The sequence below is a fragment of the Leptopilina boulardi genome, unplaced genomic scaffold, assembly GCF_019393585.1.
Source record: "Leptopilina boulardi isolate dan_hultmark-lab unplaced genomic scaffold, ZJU_Lbou_2.1 LbouV2_352, whole genome shotgun sequence".
NCBI lineage: Eukaryota > Metazoa > Arthropoda > Insecta > Hymenoptera > Figitidae > Leptopilina > Leptopilina boulardi.
This window is the reverse complement of record NW_026137921.1, coordinates 278,777-302,653: the sequence shown is the minus strand read 5'-3', so window position 1 is coordinate 302,653 and position 23,877 is coordinate 278,777. Positions and strand designations below refer to the sequence as shown.

At 24.3% G+C, this 23,877-nt stretch overlaps 3 protein-coding genes across 4 annotated transcripts in view; 2 read left to right on the top strand and 1 right to left on the bottom strand.

Moving 5' to 3' along the window:
• Positions 1-179: 179 nt before the first annotated feature.
• Positions 180-7,154, top strand: LOC127286338 (L-2-hydroxyglutarate dehydrogenase, mitochondrial). The gene is made up of 8 exons (XM_051312732.1): positions 180-338; positions 1,645-1,796; positions 2,704-2,905; positions 3,258-3,470; positions 5,710-5,901; positions 6,109-6,380; positions 6,455-6,634; positions 6,729-7,154. Exons 2-8 carry the CDS (start codon positions 1,723-1,725, stop codon positions 6,922-6,924), a joined length of 1,329 nt encoding a protein of 442 aa, XP_051168689.1. The 5' UTR covers positions 180-338; positions 1,645-1,722; the 3' UTR covers positions 6,925-7,154.
• A 24-nt stretch (positions 7,155-7,178) lies between these two features.
• LOC127286342 (post-GPI attachment to proteins factor 2-like) lies at positions 7,179-11,766 on the bottom strand. Of its 2 annotated transcripts, none has more exons than XM_051312736.1 (5): positions 11,437-11,766; positions 9,528-9,764; positions 9,071-9,317; positions 7,685-7,900; positions 7,179-7,521 (listed from the first exon to the last, which is right to left on the bottom strand). In XM_051312736.1, the coding sequence occupies exons 1-5, from the start codon at positions 11,437-11,439 to the stop codon at positions 7,394-7,396; spliced, it is 831 nt and encodes a 276-aa protein (XP_051168693.1). In that variant the 5' UTR covers positions 11,440-11,766; the 3' UTR covers positions 7,179-7,393. The 2 variants fall into 2 exon arrangements, with proteins under 2 accessions (XP_051168693.1, XP_051168694.1); XM_051312737.1 differs by having other exon boundaries at positions 11,535-11,765.
• A 334-nt stretch (positions 11,767-12,100) lies between these two features.
• LOC127286339 (WW domain-binding protein 4) overlaps positions 12,101-23,877 on the top strand; it is a 58,032-nt gene continuing 46,255 nt past the window's right edge. Inside the window, exon 1 of the mRNA XM_051312733.1 lies at positions 12,101-12,384. Within this exon, the coding sequence (XP_051168690.1) occupies positions 12,383-12,384 (2 nt within the window). The 5' untranslated portion in view covers positions 12,101-12,382. The remainder of the gene's footprint in view (positions 12,385-23,877) is intronic.

Genomic DNA, 23,877 nt, shown 5'->3' with positions numbered 1-23,877 from the left:
CAATTTTTTGTTTTTTTTGATAAAATTGAAAGTTTATTATATTAAAAAAAAATTTTATTTTATTTACCTGAAAATATTTTCCTCTCTTTTCCTATAGATCGCGCCACTTGCTGGAGAAATATTTAAATCTACTTTACCAGCACAAAATTCTTATCCCAAGAGACGATGAGTATGAAACACGATGGCTGAGTTAAAGCAGAGTGTTAGCACATCAAGTTTCCTTCATAATAGAGAAATGAATTGTCAAGTAACCCATATTCAAGTGACTTTTCCTGAACGTCAGATCGTGAATGGAACATGTTATCAATATCTGGAACAAAAACAACAATTAAAACATAGTAATAAAATATTTCTTATTATTATTTTCATTTTTCATTAATTTTTCATATGTACATTCTATTTGAATAACATTCTATAATAAGGCATTTATAATTTATAAATAACATTTAATTTACTGACACAAGAAATATAAAGTATATATATATGAATAGAAATAAATGGACTGTCACTTCAGTATCAATTAAGATCAAACATTCATCTTACATTTAAAATTATTTTTATTTTTTACATTGACTATATATTCTCACATTAAAAACCACATTTTTCAAAATATAATTTTTTATCTTTATTATATTTATTTTTTTTTTATCATCAATATGGTAATTATTAATTATAATTATATTTTAAAAATATTATTATTATTATTATTATGTACCATCTGTAAACTACGTTACCATATTTTTTTCTCCCCCCCCTCCCTTAAAAATTCACGTAGTTTATGGATGGCCCCTTATAATAATTATTATTATTATACTATAATTATTTAATATTATTATTTGTATTTTAAAAATCTTAATTTTAAGAGCATTAACCTTAAATTTACATGAGAGAAAAAAAGAAAATAATATTTTTGAAATTTATATTATGAATCCCCAAATCGTTTCAAAAGTCAAGACTATATATTCGACCATGGCTTTTACTTTGATTATATAACGGGAGATTTAAATTTACTTTTCCCAAGTGATGAGGAAAATAATTTAAAATTTCCAAAATACATCGACATATGTAAACAATTTTTTAGCTATTTTTTACTTCCATTCTTTTAATTTTTAATCTAATTACTTACATTTTATAAAATATAGCTGTGTTCAAAGTTCTTAATTTGTAAATTTCGCGAAATAATATTTTTTTTTCGACATTCTTGATTATTATTATTATTAATGAAAATTTTCTGCATAATTGAAAAACATTCGCCTCCATGAAGTTGGCGTCGAAAATTATTTTTCACAGGATCAAAAGTATGAAATTATTTTTTTTTTTTAAAGATTTTCAAGCCTTGAGAAATACTTTTCAAGATATTATGTGGTCCCAAAATCTTTTTAAAAATCATTTGATATTTTTGGACCCGTGAAAAATAAATTTCGACGCTGAGCGTCGACGCCAACTTCATTGAGGTAAACATTTACTACATCACAATATTTTTTATTTGAAAAAATATTTTCAAAAAAAATAATAAAAATTTTCTATATATATATTCTATATTTCGTCTGAAAGGAGTCATTTGTTGTCAAAATACAAGAAACAATAATATATGGTTAGAAATTTTTTCATAATTTTTTTCTTTTTTCTCATTATTATTTATAGGTACAAGAAGAAATAGTCGATGATCCGATTATTTAAAGTAATATTGAATCTAGAAAATTTTCTGCAAACAGAGCAAAAATGAATTCAAGTATAATAAAGATAAATGGGAAATTGCCTCTTGGGATTTTTAGATATTATGCATCCACAAGTAGGTTAGTATATATATATGAATTAATTAAAATATAACAGAAATACAATTAAAAATTTGCATCACTAATTTTTAAGATTTTCATTAGTTACAATTAATGAATTTTTATATTAAAACTGCAAGATTAATGGAAATTTTTTATTCAAATTTAAAGCACATATATTTATATGGATTTTAATAACCTAAACGTATTATTTATTAATGATGATGATGATGATAATGTTAGTAATAACTATTAATTTATTATAACGAACGAGATTGTCTGTTAATAAAAATTATTACTATTCCTGACGAATGTTTCGGATTAAATTTCAATTAATTTTAATAACTGTTGTTCCGAGACATTCCGAAATTTGTTTCCGAGTCAATCAGTTTCTATTCGAATCTAAATTTTAATGTAACTTAACAAAATATTTTTGCCAAATGAATCGGTTTCATTTTATTTTATTTAAATTAAATTATGTATTTATTTTAATTTTAATTTAATTTCATTCTGAATCTAAATTTTTATTCTTTTCAATTTTGATTTTTTCTTTCCAAATAAATTCGTTTCATTCTAAACTAAATTTTAATCCTTCTGAATCTTGAAATTTTATTCCGAATCAATTCTATTGGCTTGGAAACTAATTGAATCAAATTTATTCAGAATAAAATTTAATAATTTAAAAGAATTAAAATTTAGCTTCGGATTGATTCGAAATGAAATTTTAGGATTAAAATTAAGCTTTTGATTCGAAAAGAATTTTTTGTTGTTTTCATCGATTTACTGATTTTTTTTGGATTGTCTCGGAAACAAATTTCGGAATGCCTCGGAATAATAATTACGAAAACTAATTGAACATCAATCCGAAACTTTTTGTCACTGATGTGTCTAAACAGTGAATTGAATTTTTTTTAATTAAAAATTTTAGTTCCAATACATGCAGTGTTTACGATTTGGTGGTCGTCGGAGGTGGCATTGTCGGTTGTGCAACTGCAAGAGAAATAAAAACAAGACATCCTGATTTGAAAATTGCAATAGTGGAAAAAGAAAATAAACTTGCGATGCATCAAACGGGTCACAATAGCGGAGTTGTTCACGCTGGTATTTACTACAAACCCGGAAGTATTAAGGTGAAAATTTGAAAATTTTATTTCTACACAAAACAATTAATGTGATTAATTTATAAAATAATTAAAATCAAAACAAATATCAAATAAAATTCGAAAAATAAATAGTCATAGAATTACTAAATTATACAATTCAATAATCAATTTTACTTTTTTGGGAATTATTAACCAAACAATAAATTAATAAATAATTATACCAAAAATCATTAAAAAAAAATTAAAATTTACCCTAATTGTGAAAATTCACATTAAAAACTAAATTCTGAAAATAGAAGAAAATAATTTTATTTACAAAAAAAAATCACCCATTTATTATTATGGCTGATGATATTAATTTCACAGCAAATGATTGTAGGCAAGACTTTGTGTGGAAGGAATGAAACATTCTTATGATTATTTTTGCAAACACGAGATACCTTATAAAAAAGCAGGAAAACTCATTGTCGCCAGAAATCAAATGGAAGTTGAAAGACTGCACGAGCTTTTTGAACGGGGTCAAAAAAATAATGTACCCAATTTGGAACTTGTGGAGAAAGATTGTATACAAAAATACGAGCCAAAATGTAAGGTAAGAAATTTTTCTTTTTTAAATTTAAAAGGTAAAAAATTAAATTAAGATACCATAAACCGAGAATCGGACTGTTTTGGTACACCGGGGGGATATTATGGTAAGAAGGGTATCTAACAACTGCTAGGTAAAAAATTCCCTGACCTAAATTACATTAAAAAATTTTTATTTTGATCAAATAAAATTTATTTTGATACAATTAAATCATTTACCTTTCTATTATTCACTAATTTCACATGTATTTGAACCAAATAAATAATGTTTCGTAAAAAATAAAATATTTAAGTGAAATAAATAAACTAATTGGGGAAGTATAAATATTCTCAACATTGCGAATTTAAAAGAACTTTTACGGCATCAAATCTTAAATATTATCAAATTTTTATTTAGTAAAATTATTTAAAGCATATTTCCTGTATATCGAATTTCAAATTAATACAATTTCAATTTAACGGAATTTATGTCGGAATTTAATTTAACGGAAAAATTGCATAAAGTACAAATTTTTTTAACAGAATTGTTATTTTAGTAAATTTCGATTTATCGAAATATTTACTTAACAGAATTGTCATTGAATAAATCCGCAATTAACAGATTTCTATTCAATGAAATTTTTAATTAATAAAGTTTTTATTAAAGAAAATTTTAATTCGAACTAATTCTTATTTAACAGAATTCTCATTTAAGAAAAATTCTACTTAGTTCTTATTTTGTCAATATTTATAGACATTTTGCTAAATAGAAATTTGATAATTTAATATTCGACGCCGTAAAAATTTTTTATAAGTTTAATGTGGGTATTAGCATTAAATAATAAATTATTCGTATTAAGGGGAGGGATCGGTGAAATTTCAACTCATGTTAAAGGGTGTCAATTTTTTTTTTCTAACATTATTTTGGATCTAAAATTATTGTGAATTATTAAAAAAAAATTTTTTTGACTATTTTCAAAATTTTATTTTTTGAAAATATTAAAATTTTTAAAAATCCATACCATTGATTGTTCAGAATCATGAAAAAAAAACCTACGAAACAATTACCGATAAAAAATAATAAAAATTGTAGAAGAAGTTGAATGTTTAAGGAATAATTGATGAAATTGAAACCAAAAATAATTGGTTTGGTTTAGGGGTAACAATTTTTTTTTTTACAAATTTTTTTAGAACCTGAAATCATATTTCACTATGAAAAATGAAAAAAAGTTATTTTTAACAAATTTTTTTTTCTTTTTATTTTCAAAAATTGAATTTTTTCCAAATTCATACGATTGATTGTTCAGAATCTTGAAAAAAGTGTATAAAAAAATCAGCAATGAAAAATAATAAAAATAATTGTGACAGAAATTTAAATTTTTAGTTTTTGATAATTTCGAGTTTTATTTTAAAAATTATTAATAAATTAATTGTTTATCAATTTCCCATAGTATATTACAGTTTTAAATACTCAATATTAGTTGGAAAAAAAATTGACAACCTGAAACAGCCTCAATTTTGAATGGTTGAAATTTCAGCGGTCCCTCCCCTTAATGAATAATTTACTTTATTTGAAGTTGAACCGATAAAATAAAATTGTATCAAATAATTTTTATTTATATTAAAAAACCAAATATTTCACTGAAAAAAAAAATTAATTAATTGTTATTCAAGTTTAAAAAATCATTTATTAGATTCAATAAATAGTAGTAAATAATTATTTACTTAATGAATATAAGATATATCACATGCTTAATAATTGAGTGTGAAGGCCAACTTTTTAATTTGAATTTGCTTTGGGAAAAAAGTAAAAAAAAAAAAATTTGTAACTAATAGTTACTTTAAATTATTTATAAAAAATTCCAGAAAATTAAAGAAATTCCCTGACTTTTCCCTGATTATTTAAATTCCCTGACTTTCCTGACTGTTAGACACCCTAAGTTAGGTATATATCGCTCTGGTTGACACGGTACTATATTGAATTCTTCCCAATAATTTAAAAATTTCGATCAATAATTTTTACATTTGTTTTCCGTTTCAATCTTAATATTTAAAATAAAAATGTTATTCGTTAAAAACTGTTAATGGATATAATAGCCCCTGGGATGGTATAATTACCCTGGTTGATGGTATTTGAAAGAAAATTGAAATTCAAATTTTTTTTTTTTTAATTCAAGAGTCGATTCCAAATTTAAAAAATTTTAAATCGATTCTTTGATCTTGATCCTCAATTTAAAAACGGGCAAAAAACTATATAATATTTTCAGGGCGAAAAAGCAATTTGGTCACCATGGACGGGAATAGTAGACTGGGCATATGTTTGTCAACATTTTGCTGATCAATTTAAACAAATGGGCGGTGATGTATTTTTGAATTTCGAAGTCACAGGATTCACAGAATGTGCTGAATCGAAAGGTTCCACGGAGCATGCTCCTATTTCTATTACTTCGAAGAATAAGGTACAATCAAGGTGTCCCACTAATTCTGCTGTCCAAAGTAAAAACCTAGTAAATCACTTTTCCATAACTTTGAGAGTTGATAGATCTGACCAAACGATTTTCACCCTTACGGAAAAGTAACTTACAAGGTTTTTACTTTGGACAGTAAAATTTGTCATTGATGAATTAATTTTTTATTTTAAATTAAAAAAAAATTAATATTTGCAGACCCTACTGTCAAAATATGTTTTAACTTGCGCTGGTCTTCATTCGGATCGTTTAGCCGTAATGACTGGCTGTGATTTGAGTCCACGAATTATTCCCTTCAGAGGAGAATATCTCATGTTAAATGATGACAAAAAAGATATTTGCTCAACGAACATATATCCAGTTCCAGATCCAAGATTTCCATTTTTAGGAGTTCACTTTACACCAAGAATGAGCGGAGACATGTGGCTTGGTCCCAACGCCGTTTTGGCATTAGCTAGAGAAGGATATAGGTAACAAAAAATAATAAATTAAAACAAAAAAAAAAATAAAATAGAAAAATTGCAATTAAAAATTGAATTTTCAGTTGGAAAGATATCAACATCAAAGACTGCATTGAAATGGCCATGTTTCCAGGACTTTATAAACTTTGTTTCAAATATTTTATTCCTGGAATGAATGAGCTGATTAAATCTATCTTTTATCAATTATCAGTCAATGAATGTCAACAATTTGTACCGGAAATCACTGCCAAGGATGTAAAAAGGTATTTTAATATTAACAAAAAATAAAAATGAATGATAAATTAAGAAATTCGCTCCTTTTTTTTATCTATAATATTAAAATTCTTTTTTCCCCAGAGGACCAGCGGGAGTTAGAGCTCAAGCAATGGATAACAATGGAAATTTGGTGGACGATTTTGTATTCGACGAAGGAAAAGGAAGTATTGGATGTAGAATAGTTCATGTTCGAAATGCTCCATCGCCAGCGGCAACAAGTTCCATGTCAATAGCTAAATTTATATCAGATAAAATTGAAAAAGAATTTAAATTTTAATTTTCCATTTGATATTTGGGCTTTTATTTCTTCACAGAAAATAGGAACATATTTTTGTACATATATAAACCTATATATATATATATATTTTCAAAGTGTGTTTGAAATATAATAAAAGCTTAAAAATCAAAAATAAAATTTCACACATTCATTTTATATAAGAATACTTATAAACTACCTCGAAAATATACGAAAATATGTACACAATAAAATTGTATATTTTACTTTTATGAAGAATATAAATCTTTCATAAATGCCTTTCATTTCCTTTATTATATACACTATATATAAATATAAATAATAAATTTGTTTCTACCTAATAGCAATAATTCTGTGGCATTATGTTTTTTTTTTTTTTTAGTCAAACATAATTTATCGATAAAAAAAGGTCGTTAAAGATTTTGATGGAAGAGCACAAATCTTTGTCCTGAAATAAATATGAAATTTAAAAAAAAAAATTGATAAAAAACTAAATAATCCTAAAGCCGGTTGTTGAAAAAAGTAGATGTCGTCCTGCAAAATCCCAAGCGGCTGTTAAATGGTAACCCATATTTGTTATCACAACCAGGTACTCAGCAAGTGCAAACATTGAATAAACTGGAATTTAATTTTAAGTAATTATATATTAAAAAGAAAAAAAAAATAATCACCGCACCTTCCGACTAAAGTAGAATGTAAATAAAAAAAAAATTACACTTTCAAATTATTGTCATAGATATAAAGAAATAGAAATAAAATTAATAATAAAGAAAATAAATACCTAATGGTTCGCAGAATGTATTGTGCCTGTAGAAGAAGTAACACGCCAAAAATATGGAAGTAATGTTGAAGATCATGGAACGATATTTCCATTTTATCGAAGTTGTATCGGAAATATCTTTAGAGACATTTCTGCATTTTGTCATTATATAATATGTTAAAAACATATGAAATAAGGACATTATTAAAAATGTTATGAAAGACAATTTGTGTATGGCTGAAAACAAAAACAAAAAAAATTATGCAAATTTCATGATATTGTTATTAAAAACAAGAAAAGAAAATTATTTACAGGCCTTCAATTGACTTTAATTGAAATTATCTTCAAAATTTTCAGTGATAAAAGAAGAATTTTTTAATTAAAATTTTTTGAATTTATTTACAAATTTTTAAAAAGTCTAACTAAATAATAAAATTTCAAATAATTTTTTTTTAATATAAATACAAAATTTTTCTTCACTTATTATTATTCAATTAAGTTATTGAAATTATTTTTAAATATTCATCTAAATTAAATAAGAATTGGAATTGACTTTTCAAATTTTCAATTTTGAACAGGTTTTAAAAAAAAATTTTAACGTTAATTTATAGAATATTTAAGTGAGTTTAATATTTAAAAGAATTTTCTTAAGATTTCAAGCCATACAAATTTTTTAAAAAGTCTAACTCAAAAATAAGTTTTCAAAAATTATTTAAACTCAAACTCTAAATTCTATTATAATAACAGGGCTGATAATAATATTGATTTAAAATAAATAAATAAATCCGATTTTTTTATTTAAATATGTTTTTTAAAATTTAAATCAAATTACTTTTTACCAAAATCCAATTTTTCAAAAGTTCATTTCTAAATTATTCGTTTTTTTAAATAAATATTTAAACGATAAATTTAATAATAAAAGCATCAAAGAAATATTTATATTTTTATTAAAGAAAATATTTAACATTTTTTAATTAAAAACTAAAATTGTTATAATAGTTTTGTCGTAAATATAAAAATTTTTAAACAAATATTTTAAGAAGTCGTGTTTTCAAAAATTTATATTTTAAAAAGGTAAATAACTTTGAATAAAATGGCAATTGAATATTCGCAAAAAAGTTTAAAAGATGAATTATGAACATTTCTTAAAATATACAAAATTCAATTTGAAAAATATATTTAATATAAATTTATTTAAAAAATTCTCAAAACATTTTAAATGTAGACAAATTTTTGATTTTAATCATTGCAGCATTGTATATTAATAATAATAATTTGTGATTAATCACATTTTACAAGTTAAAAATCGAAATAACTGGCAATTTTTTTTTTTTTTTTTTTTAATCAAAAAAGTCATACATTTAGAGCTCTGTATTGATATATGAACAAAATTAAAAATATGCTTACCATAATTTTCATTGGAAGACCAAAAACTTAATGCGACAAGTGAAATATTTTCTAAGGCGTAAGTGACTAGTGCCAAATTGCTAATTCCATTTGCCCATTTGTGTATTTTCTCCTTGTAAAATCTATAATACATCAGAAAAATTAAAGCTCTCACAAAAGCTTGCAATGCTATCGCTCCTTTCCATACATTTTTCTGCGGTTTATAATGACCAATTGCTGCTGAGACTGATGGTAAAAAATTGTAAACCTAATTGAACAGAAAAATTTCACTTGAAAAAAATCCCTTTTATTTATTTATTTTTATCTCTATTACACAATTATATAATATTTTTAATATTTTATGAAAATTTTAAATTAGTTCATTTTTAGAATTTTATTCCAAATTTTTATTATTTCAAATACTTTTTTTTTGTTTTCAATTTGAAAAATAAATTTATAGAAATTTCATAATTTTTACCTGACAATGTGTCGAAGTTGAATGTTCAAAATTATAAATTATTGACCAAATAACGCAAAAAATAAAGGCAAAAAAAGGTAATGAGACAGTGAACCAAGCAACTTTTGAAAATGACAAAACAATTCTGTATCTTGGATTTTCACCATCGACCAATGGAATATATTCTGAGCCACCTCTTTTCAACATTTCGTCGTATTTTTTCGCTCCATCAAACTTTTTTCGCATTCTTGTGTCAGCCTGTGAAAATTATAAGAATATATTTTTTTTTCATATAGTGTAACAAAAAAATTTAATGCCAAAAAAAAAATCCAGTAAAAATCATTTAGACCGTGTGGTTTTATTATTTAAAAAAAAAAAATTTGCAATCAATATTTATATCATTTTTAAATTCGTATTACTAAGACAAAATTTTATGGATTTTATAATTTTTACAAAGAATTTGTTGAAGAATTTTTCATTGTACTTTTCAATGACAAAAAAGAATTTAATACCCTTTTTTGAAAATTAAAACTAATTTTTTAGTTTTGACTTACGAAGCTGAAACACGCAACATTTATGATAAACAATTTTTAAAGAAATAATTTTTTAAAATAAAAAATTTTATAATTTTTTGACTAAAAAATATTTTTTTTATATAATTTGTTGATTAATAAAAACTAGAAGAGATATTTTTTTAGGCAGAAAATTATAGAATTTTTTATTTTAAAAAATTATTTCTTTAAAAATCATTTATCATAAACGTTGCGTACTTCAGCTTTGTTTTTGACTTTGGATGTTTAAAAAAAATTTATTTTCATTCATTCATTTGCGGAAAAAATTTTGTGCAGCTTGCTATTGTTATTCAAGAGTTTATTTTGGTAAAATATCATTTATTTTTTAAGAAAATAATTTTTAAAGTTTAATAATGAGCCAAAAGTTCTGAACGTTTAAATGAACAAAATATTTTTTTTTAATTTATAAATTATTAAAAATTATGATGTCAATGTAAAATAAAACAGTAAATTAAACAATTATTAAATTAATAACTTCTTTTTAGATATTTAAAACAATATTTTGTAATAAAATTCGTACTTTAAGAAGTTGCAAAACAAATTTCGTTCATTTTATAACGTTCCAAACTTTTGGCTCATGTTTAATAGATAAGTTTTGGCAGTTTCACAGAATAAGTGAAAAAATATAAAAGAAAAATTTTTTGAAAAAATAAATACTCACTAAATATATTAAATTCGGCATAAATTATTATAGAAAATTACCTGAATACTTAAATTACAATTTTAATTCTTTCGTAAAGTGATAAATTGACTTTTTCGTAATTGCAAATTTTTATACAAATTAAACTCAAAAAGTATTTTTAACTTTTCATTTATCTCCAAAAATGAAAACTATTTATATGAGTAATTTTCTAACAGTAATTTATGTTTAATTAAATCCTATTTAGTTAGTATCAATGTTTCACTTTTTCGGTAATTTTTATTATACATATATATAGTCAAAACTAACCTCTTGTAATCTCTTAAACTTTAAAAATTATTCTCCTAAAAAAAAAGATATATTACTAAAAATAAACTCTTGAATAATAATCAAGGTGCATAAAAAATAATTTAAAACAAATAAACAAAAACAATTGATTTAAAATTTCAGTGAAAAAAATAGAACAAAAAATAACAATAAACACAATAATTAATAAGAAAAAGAAATTTAAGAAAAAGAATTTATTGTCAGGTTAAAGTTTATTTTTTTTTAGTAAAAACTGTAAATAAATAACTTTAAATAAAACTTGTTGATAGAAATATAAATAGATGTAAAGAGAAAAAACCGCAAAAATTCTGTTGTTATCAATCACTATTTATATTTTTTATTTTTAAATAGGGAAAAGAAAAAGAAAAACACTTCACACATATGTACTAACCATATTTGCATTATTGCAGTCCCGAGATCTACTGGATATATTGCAAAGTTTAATACGTAATCTAAGAAGACTTGTATTTTTTTTTTTTTTTTACTTACATGCAATTATAGAAATCGTCTTAACGAGATCGAAGTCCACGTGACGAGATATATACATAACTGTACAATATATAAAACATATACAAAACAAAGTTCATATCGGGAGCCGCCCTCTAAAATCTATCAACCCTCCAATAATTGTCAACGTGTCGACACTGTGATATATACTGTTTGATTAATAAAACGCTCAGCTGATCATTTCTGACATGATTTTCCGCAAAGAAAATTTGAGGTTAGGTTTTTAAATTAATATTGTAAATGTGTTTCAACTTTTTTTTCGCTAGATGTCGACTCAAGTTAAATTCTGTTCAAATTATTCTAATATCTTTATCTACAACAATATTATTATATATAAATCATTTGTAAATTTAATTAATTATTTAATCTAAAATTAATATTAATTAATAAAAATTTTTTTATTCTAATATTAATTAAGTTATACATTTATATGTATTTTTTGTATTGGTAATAGTCGATTAAGTAGATTACGGTCGATAAGTTGGTAATCAGCGCACTCTGTTATGTTTAATGTAAATTGCTAAGCATGCGGTTATACCGTCTCATGAAAATAATTGTGTTATTTAATATTTACCATTCTTATAAATTGTTTTTTTTAATAATAATTTATTGTATCGCAACAAAATTTGTACTCAGTGATAGTAAATTAGACAATTTCAGTGAAAATAATAATAATAATAAGTGATTTAAATTATTTACAGTATTAAAACAAGACAAAAAAGTGTGTGTAAATATAAAGTGAGGTTATGTGCTAATTTTATTTGTTTTTATCGTTTTTATTAAATATTTCAAGAGACGTTTTTCTGTAAATAGACTGAAGATTCTGCATCATGTAAGTAATTATTATTTTTTATTTACTATATCGTTTTATTATAATGTTAATGCATTTTTTATTACGTATATTGTTTTAATATTCCTTTGACTCTGTATACGAATTATTTAGCGTTATTTTTATATTTTGTATACGTATATAGAAAAATTGATGAGTATAAGCAAAGAAAAAAAACAATTAATCAACTCTTATATTTGGCTATAATGTCAAGTTTTTATAAAATTCAAAAAAATCGTAATGTTATACAAATTATAAACGTCTTTGAAAATCTCAAAGGCACAGGCCTGGTATTAAGAGTTGTCAAAATACAGGGGCTGCTTACACGCAGCTTAAAAATAATTATTTTTACAAGAAAATTTGCTCAATTTTATTTATTTTTTTATAAGTATTTTAGAAGAAATTTTTTGTTTTCTTTACAATAATAATAGCCACTTTTAAGAAGGTTCAAACCTTTCAAATAAAATTGATTGTATCAAAATTTTGAAGATTCAGTTTTACTATTTAAAAAAAAATTACTTTGAGAAAAAATTTATTTATTTATTATTATTTATTGTTATTATTAATTTATTATTAATTTATTTACAATTATAATTTTTATTTATCTTTTTTTTTACAAAATTAAACAATATTTTGTTTAAAAGTTATTGAACAAATTATATAAAAATACTTGATTTAAATAGAGAATTTCTCTGCTTGTAGTATTGGCATTGTGTACTAAAACTATTTGTTTACGTAAACAAATTGAAGAAAATAAATTTTGTCTAAAATATCATCAATCAATATGAGCATATGCTGAATAATTTCCATTTTTTTTTTTTGCCTTGAGAAAAGCCTTATAAAATTTATTCTACTTCCAAATCTATGTATGTATATATTTTAGCATTTATTGAAAGTAAGAGCTTTCCAATATAGGCATTTTTCACTAAAGTAATATTTCGCATTTGCACATATATATATATATATATATATATATATATATATATATATATATATATGAATACACATCTTTTCTCCGAATCGAAATTCAGGTGCTTTGAATTGGATATACAATCAAGATCAAACTATAGGGTGTACCTGAGAATTCCATTATGCTTTTCTCTTTCAAAATGATATTTGATGCTATTCACATTTTGTCTCAAATAAATTGCATTCAACTTGATACTATATAAATTTTCTTTTCCCTTCAGAAAGGCATGAAATTTTTTAACAAAATTCAATTTATTTAAATTATATTTTTAAAAATAAAAAAATAAACAGAAATATTGATTTAATGCAATAAAAACTATTTGAATAATGAAGTAGAAACAAAATTAATAATTAATAAAATAAAATAAAAATATTAATTAATAAATTAAAATAAAAATATTAATTAATAAATTAGAATAAAAATTAAACAATAATTATTAAACAGTGCGCATGAATTTTGCATAAAAAATATTAGTTAAAATTTTCATTTTTAAATAATTTATTAGAAATAATTATTTTTAGACGAATTATTTTTAATATTTGTTCAAATTTTTATTTGTACGATTTTTTATTTAATAACATTCTTGAAACGTCGAATTTCAATTAAAAATTGAAAATAGCCGACATATAATCGACTCTCTAAATCTGAATTAGTAAAAATCTTTACTAATTGAAATTAGTAAACATTTTTACTAATTCAGATTTAGAGAAGACAAAAATATTTTGGCGCAAATTTTAAAATTAACTAATCAGAAATTATCGTTGAAAATTGGGATTGGTTAATTTTTAAATTCACACCATAATCTTTCTGTCGATTGTTTATCGGTCATTTTCAATTTCGGACAAATGGAAATTGAGCGTTTTATGTACTCTCTAAATCTGAATTAGTAGTTTTCTACTAATGAAAGAGTGTGTATTCGTTTACCAATTGAATTAGTAACAGTTTTGACTAATTTTTAGTAAAAAAAACTACTAATTTCTAGTAGAAAACTACTAATTCATGGAGTGTAAATCGGCTTTACTAATTTAAAATAGTCAAAAATTCGACTTACTAATGAATTAGTAGTTTTCTACTAGCAATTAGTAGTTTTTTTACTAAAAATTAGTCAAATCTGTTACTAATTCAATTGGTAAACGAATACGCTCTCTTTCATTATAGTAGAAAACTACTAATTCAGATTTAGAGAGTAAAATAAAAAAAATAATAATTTATTATAATAAATAATAAAATAAAAAAATTAGTAATTAATAATAATAAATGATAATTATTGAATGAAAATTCGGGCAAAAAAAATTCGGACAAATGAAGATTCGGTGAATTGGAAATTCTATTATCATTTAAAAATTCGAATCAATTAAAATTCTGTTGAATGAGAATTCTGATAAATTAAATTCGGCTAAATTAGAATTTTTTAAATAAAACGTTTAGTATAGTGAAATTCTGCCAAATAAAAATTCGGAACCTAAAAATCTGTTACGTAAATATTCGTTTAAAAAGAAATTCTTTCAAACGTTAATACTAAAAAATAATTATATCTAATAAAATTCTTTAAAAAAAAAAAAAAATTTAACTAATGATTTTTATGGGAAATACATTGGCTCCATTTGAATTATAAATTTTTTTTTATTTTAAAACTTTAAAAGGTTCCTTATTTTTTTTTTTATTTTAATCTAATAAATTATTTTAGTTCTCTTTGATTAAATTAACGTTTTGTATATTGAGAGGATTTAAGGAAGGGAATTTTTTTTCTAATTATATATCTTCATGTATGCACGTGTAATAGCAGCATTCAAAGTTAATTAACTTTAAAAGTTCTCTCTTCAATTCTATAAAAGTCCCTCTTTTGAAATTATGCCTTTATTATAATTATTATCACCACTTTTGCATCAATGCCTTATCTAAAATACATTCTCGATATTCATTGTTCATATCCACTTTATGTGAATCTGGCTTCGCTTATTAAGCGAATTCGGCACGTTTGCCATTTGGCCCATTATTAACAATCGTTCTCTGCAATTTGTTGGTGCGGCATGGAAGGGGGGGGGGTATATCATCGAATTTATTTGCAAAGCGTTTAACACTTGGAAACAGAGCCACTGTTTTTGATTAGAGAAACTTTAAAACATGTGCCAGAAACAGTTACGTAACTTTGTGTTTGTAAAGTGTCAGGAAAAGTTTCAAGTGTCTCTACGCGCTGTAATATTAATTTAAATGTTTTAACTTTTTTCATGACTTATTACAATATATTCAAAAAAAAAAAGAAAATTCAAAAGTTACAATTTAGTCAATTTTAATTGGCCCTTTTAATAATACATTTTGAATTATTTATGAAATTTATTTTAAATTATTTGTCAAGCATCCAATTGTTGAAAAGTTTCACTTTTGGAAAATTTCGAATTGCTTTAGTCGTGGAAAAATATTTAAAGAGTCATTAAAATCATTTTGTTTTCAAATTGTGAGTAATTTTTATTTTTAAACTTACAGAAACATCTCTTAATGAAATGAGAATTAAAATAATAATTAGTTTGAGAGAATTTATTCTTACAAATTGTAAACAGCCAAGTGGCAACAAGTGCGGATTTACAAGTTTAAGGGTCTCGGGTTCGATTCTTTGTAACTGAATTTTTCTAAAATTTAATAATTTTTTTTTTTAATTTTACAAGTATAGTTTATATTTTATTTAATGATTAAAAAGATCCTAAAGTTTTTTTTTTGAAAATAACCTCAAAATGTCAAGATTAAAGGGCGAACATAACCTTAAAATTTAGATTGTGCCAAGTGACAAACGTAGCTTTTTCAAAGTTTGGTCCTTAAGAGTATGTGGGCAAAGGACGTTTTTTTTGTGATTTGAAACTTTCTCTGAAATAAAAAATGATTTCGAGTTAAAATTTTGGAGAAATGATTTAGTTTGGTACAAGGAATCTTGCCGTTTAACTCATTTACTGCAACTTAACGCAAAAATAATAAAAATAAAGCAATAAATAGTAAAATAATGTGTTTTATCCTAGTTCATTCAGCGGCCACTCGCTCGAATTGGCGCTGTTTACTGGAGCACTGACACACTCAATTAACGTCTGTGTATGCGCCGCCATGTTTCTTTTCATTTTAGTTTAAAAATGCCACTTTTTAAACTTCATTTTTTTAATAATTTAACGCAAAATTATGTATTTTTCAGAGAACAGCGAGATTCCTTGTACCCAAATCTATCATCCCTCAATATTTTAGACAAAAATCTTTTCTCATTTCAGAGTAAGATGTATACTACCAAAACACATGACAAAATTTAATTCTTATTTATATAGTAAAATAACCGAAAATAACCATATCTGATAATGTTAATTTCTGAAAAGAAATCTTTATTTTTTTCGTTAAAATTGAAACATTTTTTTTTCCTTCTATTTGAAATTAGATTTTACCTCGCAATTTAGTTTTTGCGGAAGTTGTAAAAACGAGGGTCAATATTTTGGTTTTCACAGTTAATGACACTGTGTAGAATGAAATCTCAAGGTGCGCGTGCCAGCATTGTAGACATTTGGGCTCGTAAGTCACTTTTACACCCGATTCGCTAATATCTCTCACTCTCTCTCTTTCTCTCACTCACTCACTCCACTATAGCTTTGGTCGAGTAGACGCAATGCGTCGCAACGCTTTGCCAGAAAAGCCGCAATACCGTAGACTGGGGCTCGTCGATTCATTTATGTTTCCGGGTGAATGAAATCAAAGAGATGTATATCATTTTTTTTTAACAAATTATCTTCCTCCGACAATTATACATTATTAAATTATATGTTATTATAATTATATCATTATTATTATTATTATTATTATTATTATTATTATATAATTTATAATAATAGTTGTAAGGAATAATAACAGTAGAACATTTGTTTACATTTGTCCACTTTGACACTTGGAGGTTAGGAAACAAGGTTCCTTTACACTTAAGACATATGCACTTAGATTACTGCGCCACCCCGATATCAAGGACTGTCTGCGGCCTGTGCAAGAAACTTTTTGTCTTGCTTTCTATGTATACTCCCTTCCATAACAGTTTTGATGCATATTATACAATCTGCTTGTGATCGAGCTTGTGATTACTGATCAGTGGATATTAAAATGTGTTTACTATGCTTCATTGTCAATTTTGTTTATTTTCATGCAAATCCTTATTACAAATAGTTTATGTGTTTCCTCCCTTTTAAAATTATTTAATATTTTACTATCAGTAATTAAATACTGCATAAAGTGGAGAAATTAATGCATTAAATGTCGAGTACACTCTTCGCGGCCATGACAGATACAATTTGATACCAAGGTTGGTATCAAAAGTGCTATACCGTTTACCGCATATAATAACTCGCGCTATGTTCGACTGCAGCACAGTTTTCCTAAAAGTATCAAATTGAGACCAAAAATTGCATCAAATCTTTGCAACGTTTTGATGCACATAAGTTATATCAAAAAGAGATCGTTTTGTGTATCATTTTTAGAAATGATACACGAAACGGTCTCATTTTTTGATGCAAAAAATTGAATCAATTTATATCAATCATGGCCGAATTGAATCGACTCAAAATTAAACGAATTTTTTTCAGATATTTTGGTAATAGTACAATTGAGGAGACCATTTCACTATTTAATTTGAAAATGAAAATAACAGAAAATCAAAGACAATGTGCAATTCGATAATTAAAAAGTGACAGCTTATAAACATAACCTAAAATGCATGAGAAAAAATTTGTCGATAAAATCAATATAACCGTGCTTTTTAGAAGGTAGATGGCAGTTTTGCTTTTTATAAAAACGATTCAGAAAAAATTTAAAGAAAGAAAATAGATGAGTGCTGCCATCTACCTTCTAAAAAGCACGGTTATATTGATTTTATCGACAAATTTTTTCTCATGCATTTTAGGTTATGTTTATAAGCTGTCACTTTTTAATTATCGAATTGCACATTGTCTTTGATTTTCTGTTATTTTCATTTTCAAATTAAATAGTGAAATGGTCTCCGCAATTGTACTATTACCAAAATATCTGAAAAAAATTCGTTTAATTTTGAGTCGATTCAATTTGGCCATGATTGACATAAATTGATTCAATTTTTTGCATCAAAAAATGAGACCGTTTCGTGTATCATTTCTAAAAATGATACACAAAACGATCTCTTTTTGATATAACTTATGTGCATCAAAACGTTGCAAAGATTTGATGCAATTTTTGGTCTCAATTTGATACTTTTAGGAAAACTGTGCTTAAGGCCAGGTCCAAGTGAGGCAGCGCTATCTACATTGAAGCTAAAATTTTGGAAAATTTTCAACAGCCTTTTCTTGAAAACAAGAAGGTAAAATGCTTTTTCCTTTATGGATAATTGATTATTAGCAAGATATACACCAGCTAAAATTTTTTTTGAGTTAAAATAATAAAAAAAATTTCATGTCAATAAATTAAATATGAGCACTTTTTTCACAAAAACTGTAACAGTACTTTCTCAGAAATTACAATCAAAAATGCAATTTCCATTTGGAAAATTAATAAACGCTAAAAAATACACCACCTAAGATTTACTAATCACGAAAATAACAAAAAAAAAGTTTTTTAACATAACATATTTTACTCATTATGACAGCCGTTTGCCAGGTTATGTATGTCACCAGACGTTTCGCGGTTTTGCCGAAAGGAGGAGATTGGCGCTGTTGCTAACCACCTGAAATACATAATCTACCAAAGGGCTGTCACAATCAGTAAAGCAGTATCAATATGTTAAATATTTAATAAAAATTTTTTTTGTTATTTTCGTGATTGGTAAATCTTAGGTGGTGTATTTTTTAGTGTTTATTAATTTTCCAAATGGAAATTGCATTTTTGATTGTAATTTCTGAGAAAGTACTGTTACAGTTTTTGTGAAAAAGTGCTCATATTTAATTTATTGACATGAAATTTTTTTTATTATTTTAACTCAAAAAAAGTTTTAGCTGGTGTATATCTTGCCAATAATCAATTATCCATAAAGGAAAAAGCATTTTACCTTCTTGTTTTCAAGAAAAGGCTGTTGAAAATTTTCCAAAATTTTAGTTTCAATGTAGATGGCGCTGCCTCACTTGGACCTGGCCTTAATAGAGATAGTCAATTCAAATTTGAATTTTCTCTCTCTCACTCTCTCTCTCTTACTCCTGCACGTTGTCATGACAACTCCTGCAGGCAGGTAGGCCAAAAATTCGGATTCAGCGACCCCAATAAACCCCGAGTAACCATTTTTAACCAGAATCGCCCATATGTGTACTGTTAATCGAGAAATTTGCCAAAATTGAAAGATTGTCGTTAAATATTTTCATGACGAGTTAAAAATGGCTTTTAGAGTGCAATTATATTTTCAGTTATAGCTCACTAAAACTTACATTAAAATCGTGACACATTACAAGAAGAGCCACACTCATTGAGTTCCGTGTGATCGTGTAACTGACCCTAATTAAATCATTAAACTTCGTTAACCTTTGAAAAAAAAGTGCAGGCTATATATATATATATGTATCATCAAAGGGTGAAATATCCCAACAGGTCTTATATATATATATATAATTAATGTATTCCACGCCAAATTCGAAACTTTTGTCCAGAAATTTTTTTTTTTGTAATTTTGCATATTTTACCCAATAAACGTAAAAAACCATAAATTTTAGGACTTTTTTGTATGATTTTCACTGTAAAAATAAAATTTTCAAGTATTGTCACTATGATTTTCGTTATCAGCACATTAAAATACATAAAAGTACGTACTATAAAAAAAACCAAAAATATTTTTAAAAAATTCAAAATTTTTTTTTAAATTTTGAAAATATTGTAAAAATTGTTTGCCCACGAATGGACTAGGCTTAAAATTTTCGTAAAAGGAAGCAGTTTTTTTGAAAAAATTTTGAAAAAAATCGATCAGTACGTCAATTAAAAAAAATGACTTTTTATCTTTAAAACTTAAAAATTTGATAATAATATCATTTGAAAAAAATTTTTCAATTTTTTTTTTTAAAGTACGTTTAAGAACACAAATTTTGAAAAAAAACTTTTAAAATTGATGCATTTTTATAAGGAAGTTATATGAGCATTCGAAAATTAGAAGTTATTAAAATTCTGAAATTTTGAAAAATTCATATCTCGAAAACGGCTTGCTAAAAAAATTTGAAAAATATCATGAAAGGTAATCTCAATTAGTACTAAAAGAAAGAAAAAGTTTAAAAAAAAAAAAATTGGAGATGTAATTGCAGATGGACTTCGAATTTGGCGTGGAATACATCATATATATATACCTATATAAAATAGAAAACAATTTGTTGAAGGTTTTCATTGTTTTCATTAACAAAATCGATGTTGTTGAGCATTATTTTCTTCTATACCAATTCAATTATATTTGAAATGCAACGACAGATAAATATTGACGAAGTGCTTTCAAGTGAAATGATCGACTCCCCCCCCCCTCATCTCTCAGCTCTAGTTGTCATAATTGAATGTCATAAAAAATTTCTTTCTTTTATTTATTTATGATCTTACCTTTCAAATCTACATATAAGCATAATTAACAAATTCTAATTTTTTATTTAAACTCTTTAAAAGCTTTTTTTAATTTTTTTTAAAAATGTTTTATCGAACAAAAGAAGTATTTGCAGTTTTTTTTAAATTGTTCTATATTGACTCTATTTTTGTCATGGTAATAAATTTTAAATTTTCCACTCAATATACAAAATTGTAAAATTACATTTTTTTTTTTTGAAAAAATCTGGAAATGACGATAATAATTTGTTTTATCTTTAGCAATGATATTTCTTTAACCGTAAACTTAAATTTCGACGTAAAATCATTAGCGAACAAATCTCTGACACGAACAGTGACTGAGCTTGAGACAATGATAAATGAAAAGTTGGATGTTAAATTACGTGCAATGTGATTGATGTATAAAAGTCAAAAAGTCATGAAAATTTTCAAAATATTTCCACTATATATAACTGACTTGTATATAAGAAAATTTTTGAAAAAACTATTTCAAGGTATACTTATTTGCATCATTGCTACACGGAGAAAAAGAAAAAGTAATTTTTACTACTTTCAGAGTAAAACTGGACCAACTCGAAGTTTCTGCGCATCTCTGGCAATTTTTACTCAAAAAATAGTAAAATTTATTATTTCTGTAGTAAATTTTACTGTTTCCGTAGTAAGTTTTACTATTTCTAGAGTAAATTTTACTATTTTTGGAGTAAAAATTGCCAGAGATGCGCAGAAACTTCAAGTTGGTCCAGTTTTACTCTGAAAGTAGTAAAAGTTACTTTATAAAAGAAATCTTTTTTCTCCGTGTACTGCAAAATCAATATTTAACAACCTCTAGTTTAAATTAATATATATTTTATCATTAAAAACTAAAATAAAATATTTTTTAATAAAATAATAATAATAATATATTCTTAATATTAAGTCAAAATTTAAAGGTTTTGAAGAATATTATAAAACTTAACCTCAAAACTGGTTCATAAATATTGTATATATTTATAGAATTAAACTATATATGTTTGTTGTTTTGAATTTTGGAGAAATAAATTCACGATTTGTAATTAGTATGACTACAAAAGCAATCGAGTAACATGTATTAAGTGAATTCGATAATATTTTTAAAAAAAATTGGACGCCATATTGGTGTCGACATTTTGAATTTTGAAAATGAGATCATAAACCCCTGAATAACAAATTTTAAACAAATTTAATCAATTTAAGGCGGTTCAACCCCTTGACATAACCTCAAACTGAAAATCGGTTTTATCACCAAATAAAACAATAATATACTCAATTAAAATTATTTTTATTAAATTTTAAAAAATGTAGTTATTCAATTTGTAATAAAAATATATTTTCACCTAAAATTTCTTGTGAAATAATTATTATTTAATATTTCGTGTTTTTTCTTCTTTAAAAAGTATAAAAAGTAAAAATTTTATTTGTTTAATAATTTTTAAATAAAATATTATTTTAAAAAATTCAACAAAGTTGTAGTGAATCTTTCAAAATGGGAAATGATCTATTGTTTATGAAAGTTAAATAAAAATTATAATTGTTTACAAACTTTAAACGAAAACTATAAAAAGTTAAAGAATTATTACTTTATTTTATTATTATTATTATTATTTTTTACTTAACAATAAATTTTTACTTAAAATATATTTTTTTTAATTTGTACAACTGTATTTTTAAAAAATTAAGTGAAAATAATTTTAATGGTAACTTATATTCCCTGTATTCTTTATTTTTTATACTCAATGTATTATGTATTAGGACGCATAATTATCCCATAAAAATCATTAACTAGAATTTTCATTTTATAGAATTTTATTAGAAATAATTTTTTTTAGACGAATTTTCATTTTTCAAATTAGCATTTAATAGAATTTCTTTTTATACGAATTTCTACTTAATAAAATTTGTAGCTAATAAATTTTTGTTTGCTAGAATTTTTATTTCCTAATCATTTAATTTACGTTTTTATTTAAGTGAATTTTAATTGAATCGAATTTTAATTTAACAAAAATCACATTCAACTGAATTTTATGGGATTCGAATTTTTAAATGACAGAAATTCCAATTCATCGAATTTTTATTTGTGCGAATTTTTAAGACGCCGAATTTTCATTTGTCAGGAATTATGAATGACTAAATAGAAACAATCGACTGGCGCAATTTTCAAAACTGACCAATTAGAAATTATCAAGAAAATCGTGATTGGACAATTTTTGAAAATAATGCCGAAATTTTTCTGTCAATTGTTCGGCCATTTGTAAGTTTGAACAAATAAAAATTCGACGCCATCAAAATTCTATCAATTAAAATTTGAAAAAAATAAAAATTCGTCGAATTAAAATTTTTGTCATTTAAAAATTCAAATCACATAAAATTCGATTGAATGTGAATTCTGTTAAATTAAAATTCGTAAACAAATTAAAATTCTCTTAAATAAAAAGTCATGTAAATTAAATGACTATAAAATGAAAATTCTGCCAAACAAAAATTTGTTAGCTAAAAATTCGTATAAAAAGAAATTCTGTTAAATGCTAATTTGAAAAATGAAAATACTTCTAAAAAATAATTATTTCTAATAAAATTCTTTAAAAAGGAAATTCTAATTAATAATTTTTATGGGATAATCATATATATTTTTATATTTTGAAATTGGAATAATTATTTCATTGAGAAAACTCTAAATTTATACAAAGTCCCATAAGCTCATTTTACAACGATTTATTTGTGATATTAAATTTAATTAAATGATTCTGTTATAATAAATCTGTTTTCACTCGGGGTTTGTGATGATGCTGAAGAAAATCTGAAGAAGAAGAAGAAGAAGAAGAATACGAGTCTCAAATCTATATAGATAGAATTTGAAAGAAACGTGCGCGATGAGAAAAACACACTTGGTTTGAGGTGTATATCAAAATGAAAACGCATGCGCGAAATTCAATCGGAGAAACGTCGCCTGGTCGCGTGGCGCGAGCGTTAGA

Excerpts from the sequence above, each read along its gene's own strand:
- LOC127286338 (XM_051312732.1), top strand. The coding sequence starts at position 1,723 with ATGAATTCAAGTATAATAAAGATAAATGGGAAATTGCCTCTTGGGATT. Across the intron at positions 5,902-6,108 it reads CTATTACTTCGAAGAATAAG|ACCCTACTGTCAAAATATGT; the intron begins GTACAATCAAGG and ends TAATATTTGCAG. Across the intron at positions 6,381-6,454 it reads TTAGCTAGAGAAGGATATAG|TTGGAAAGATATCAACATCA; the intron begins GTAACAAAAAAT and ends TTGAATTTTCAG.
- LOC127286342 (XM_051312736.1), bottom strand. Across the intron at positions 7,901-9,070 it reads GTCTTCCAATGAAAATTATG|CCATACACAAATTGTCTTTC; the intron begins GTAAGCATATTT and ends TTTTGTTTTCAG. Across the intron at positions 7,522-7,684 it reads TACATTCTGCGAACCATTAG|TTTATTCAATGTTTGCACTT; the intron begins GTATTTATTTTC and ends ATTAAATTCCAG.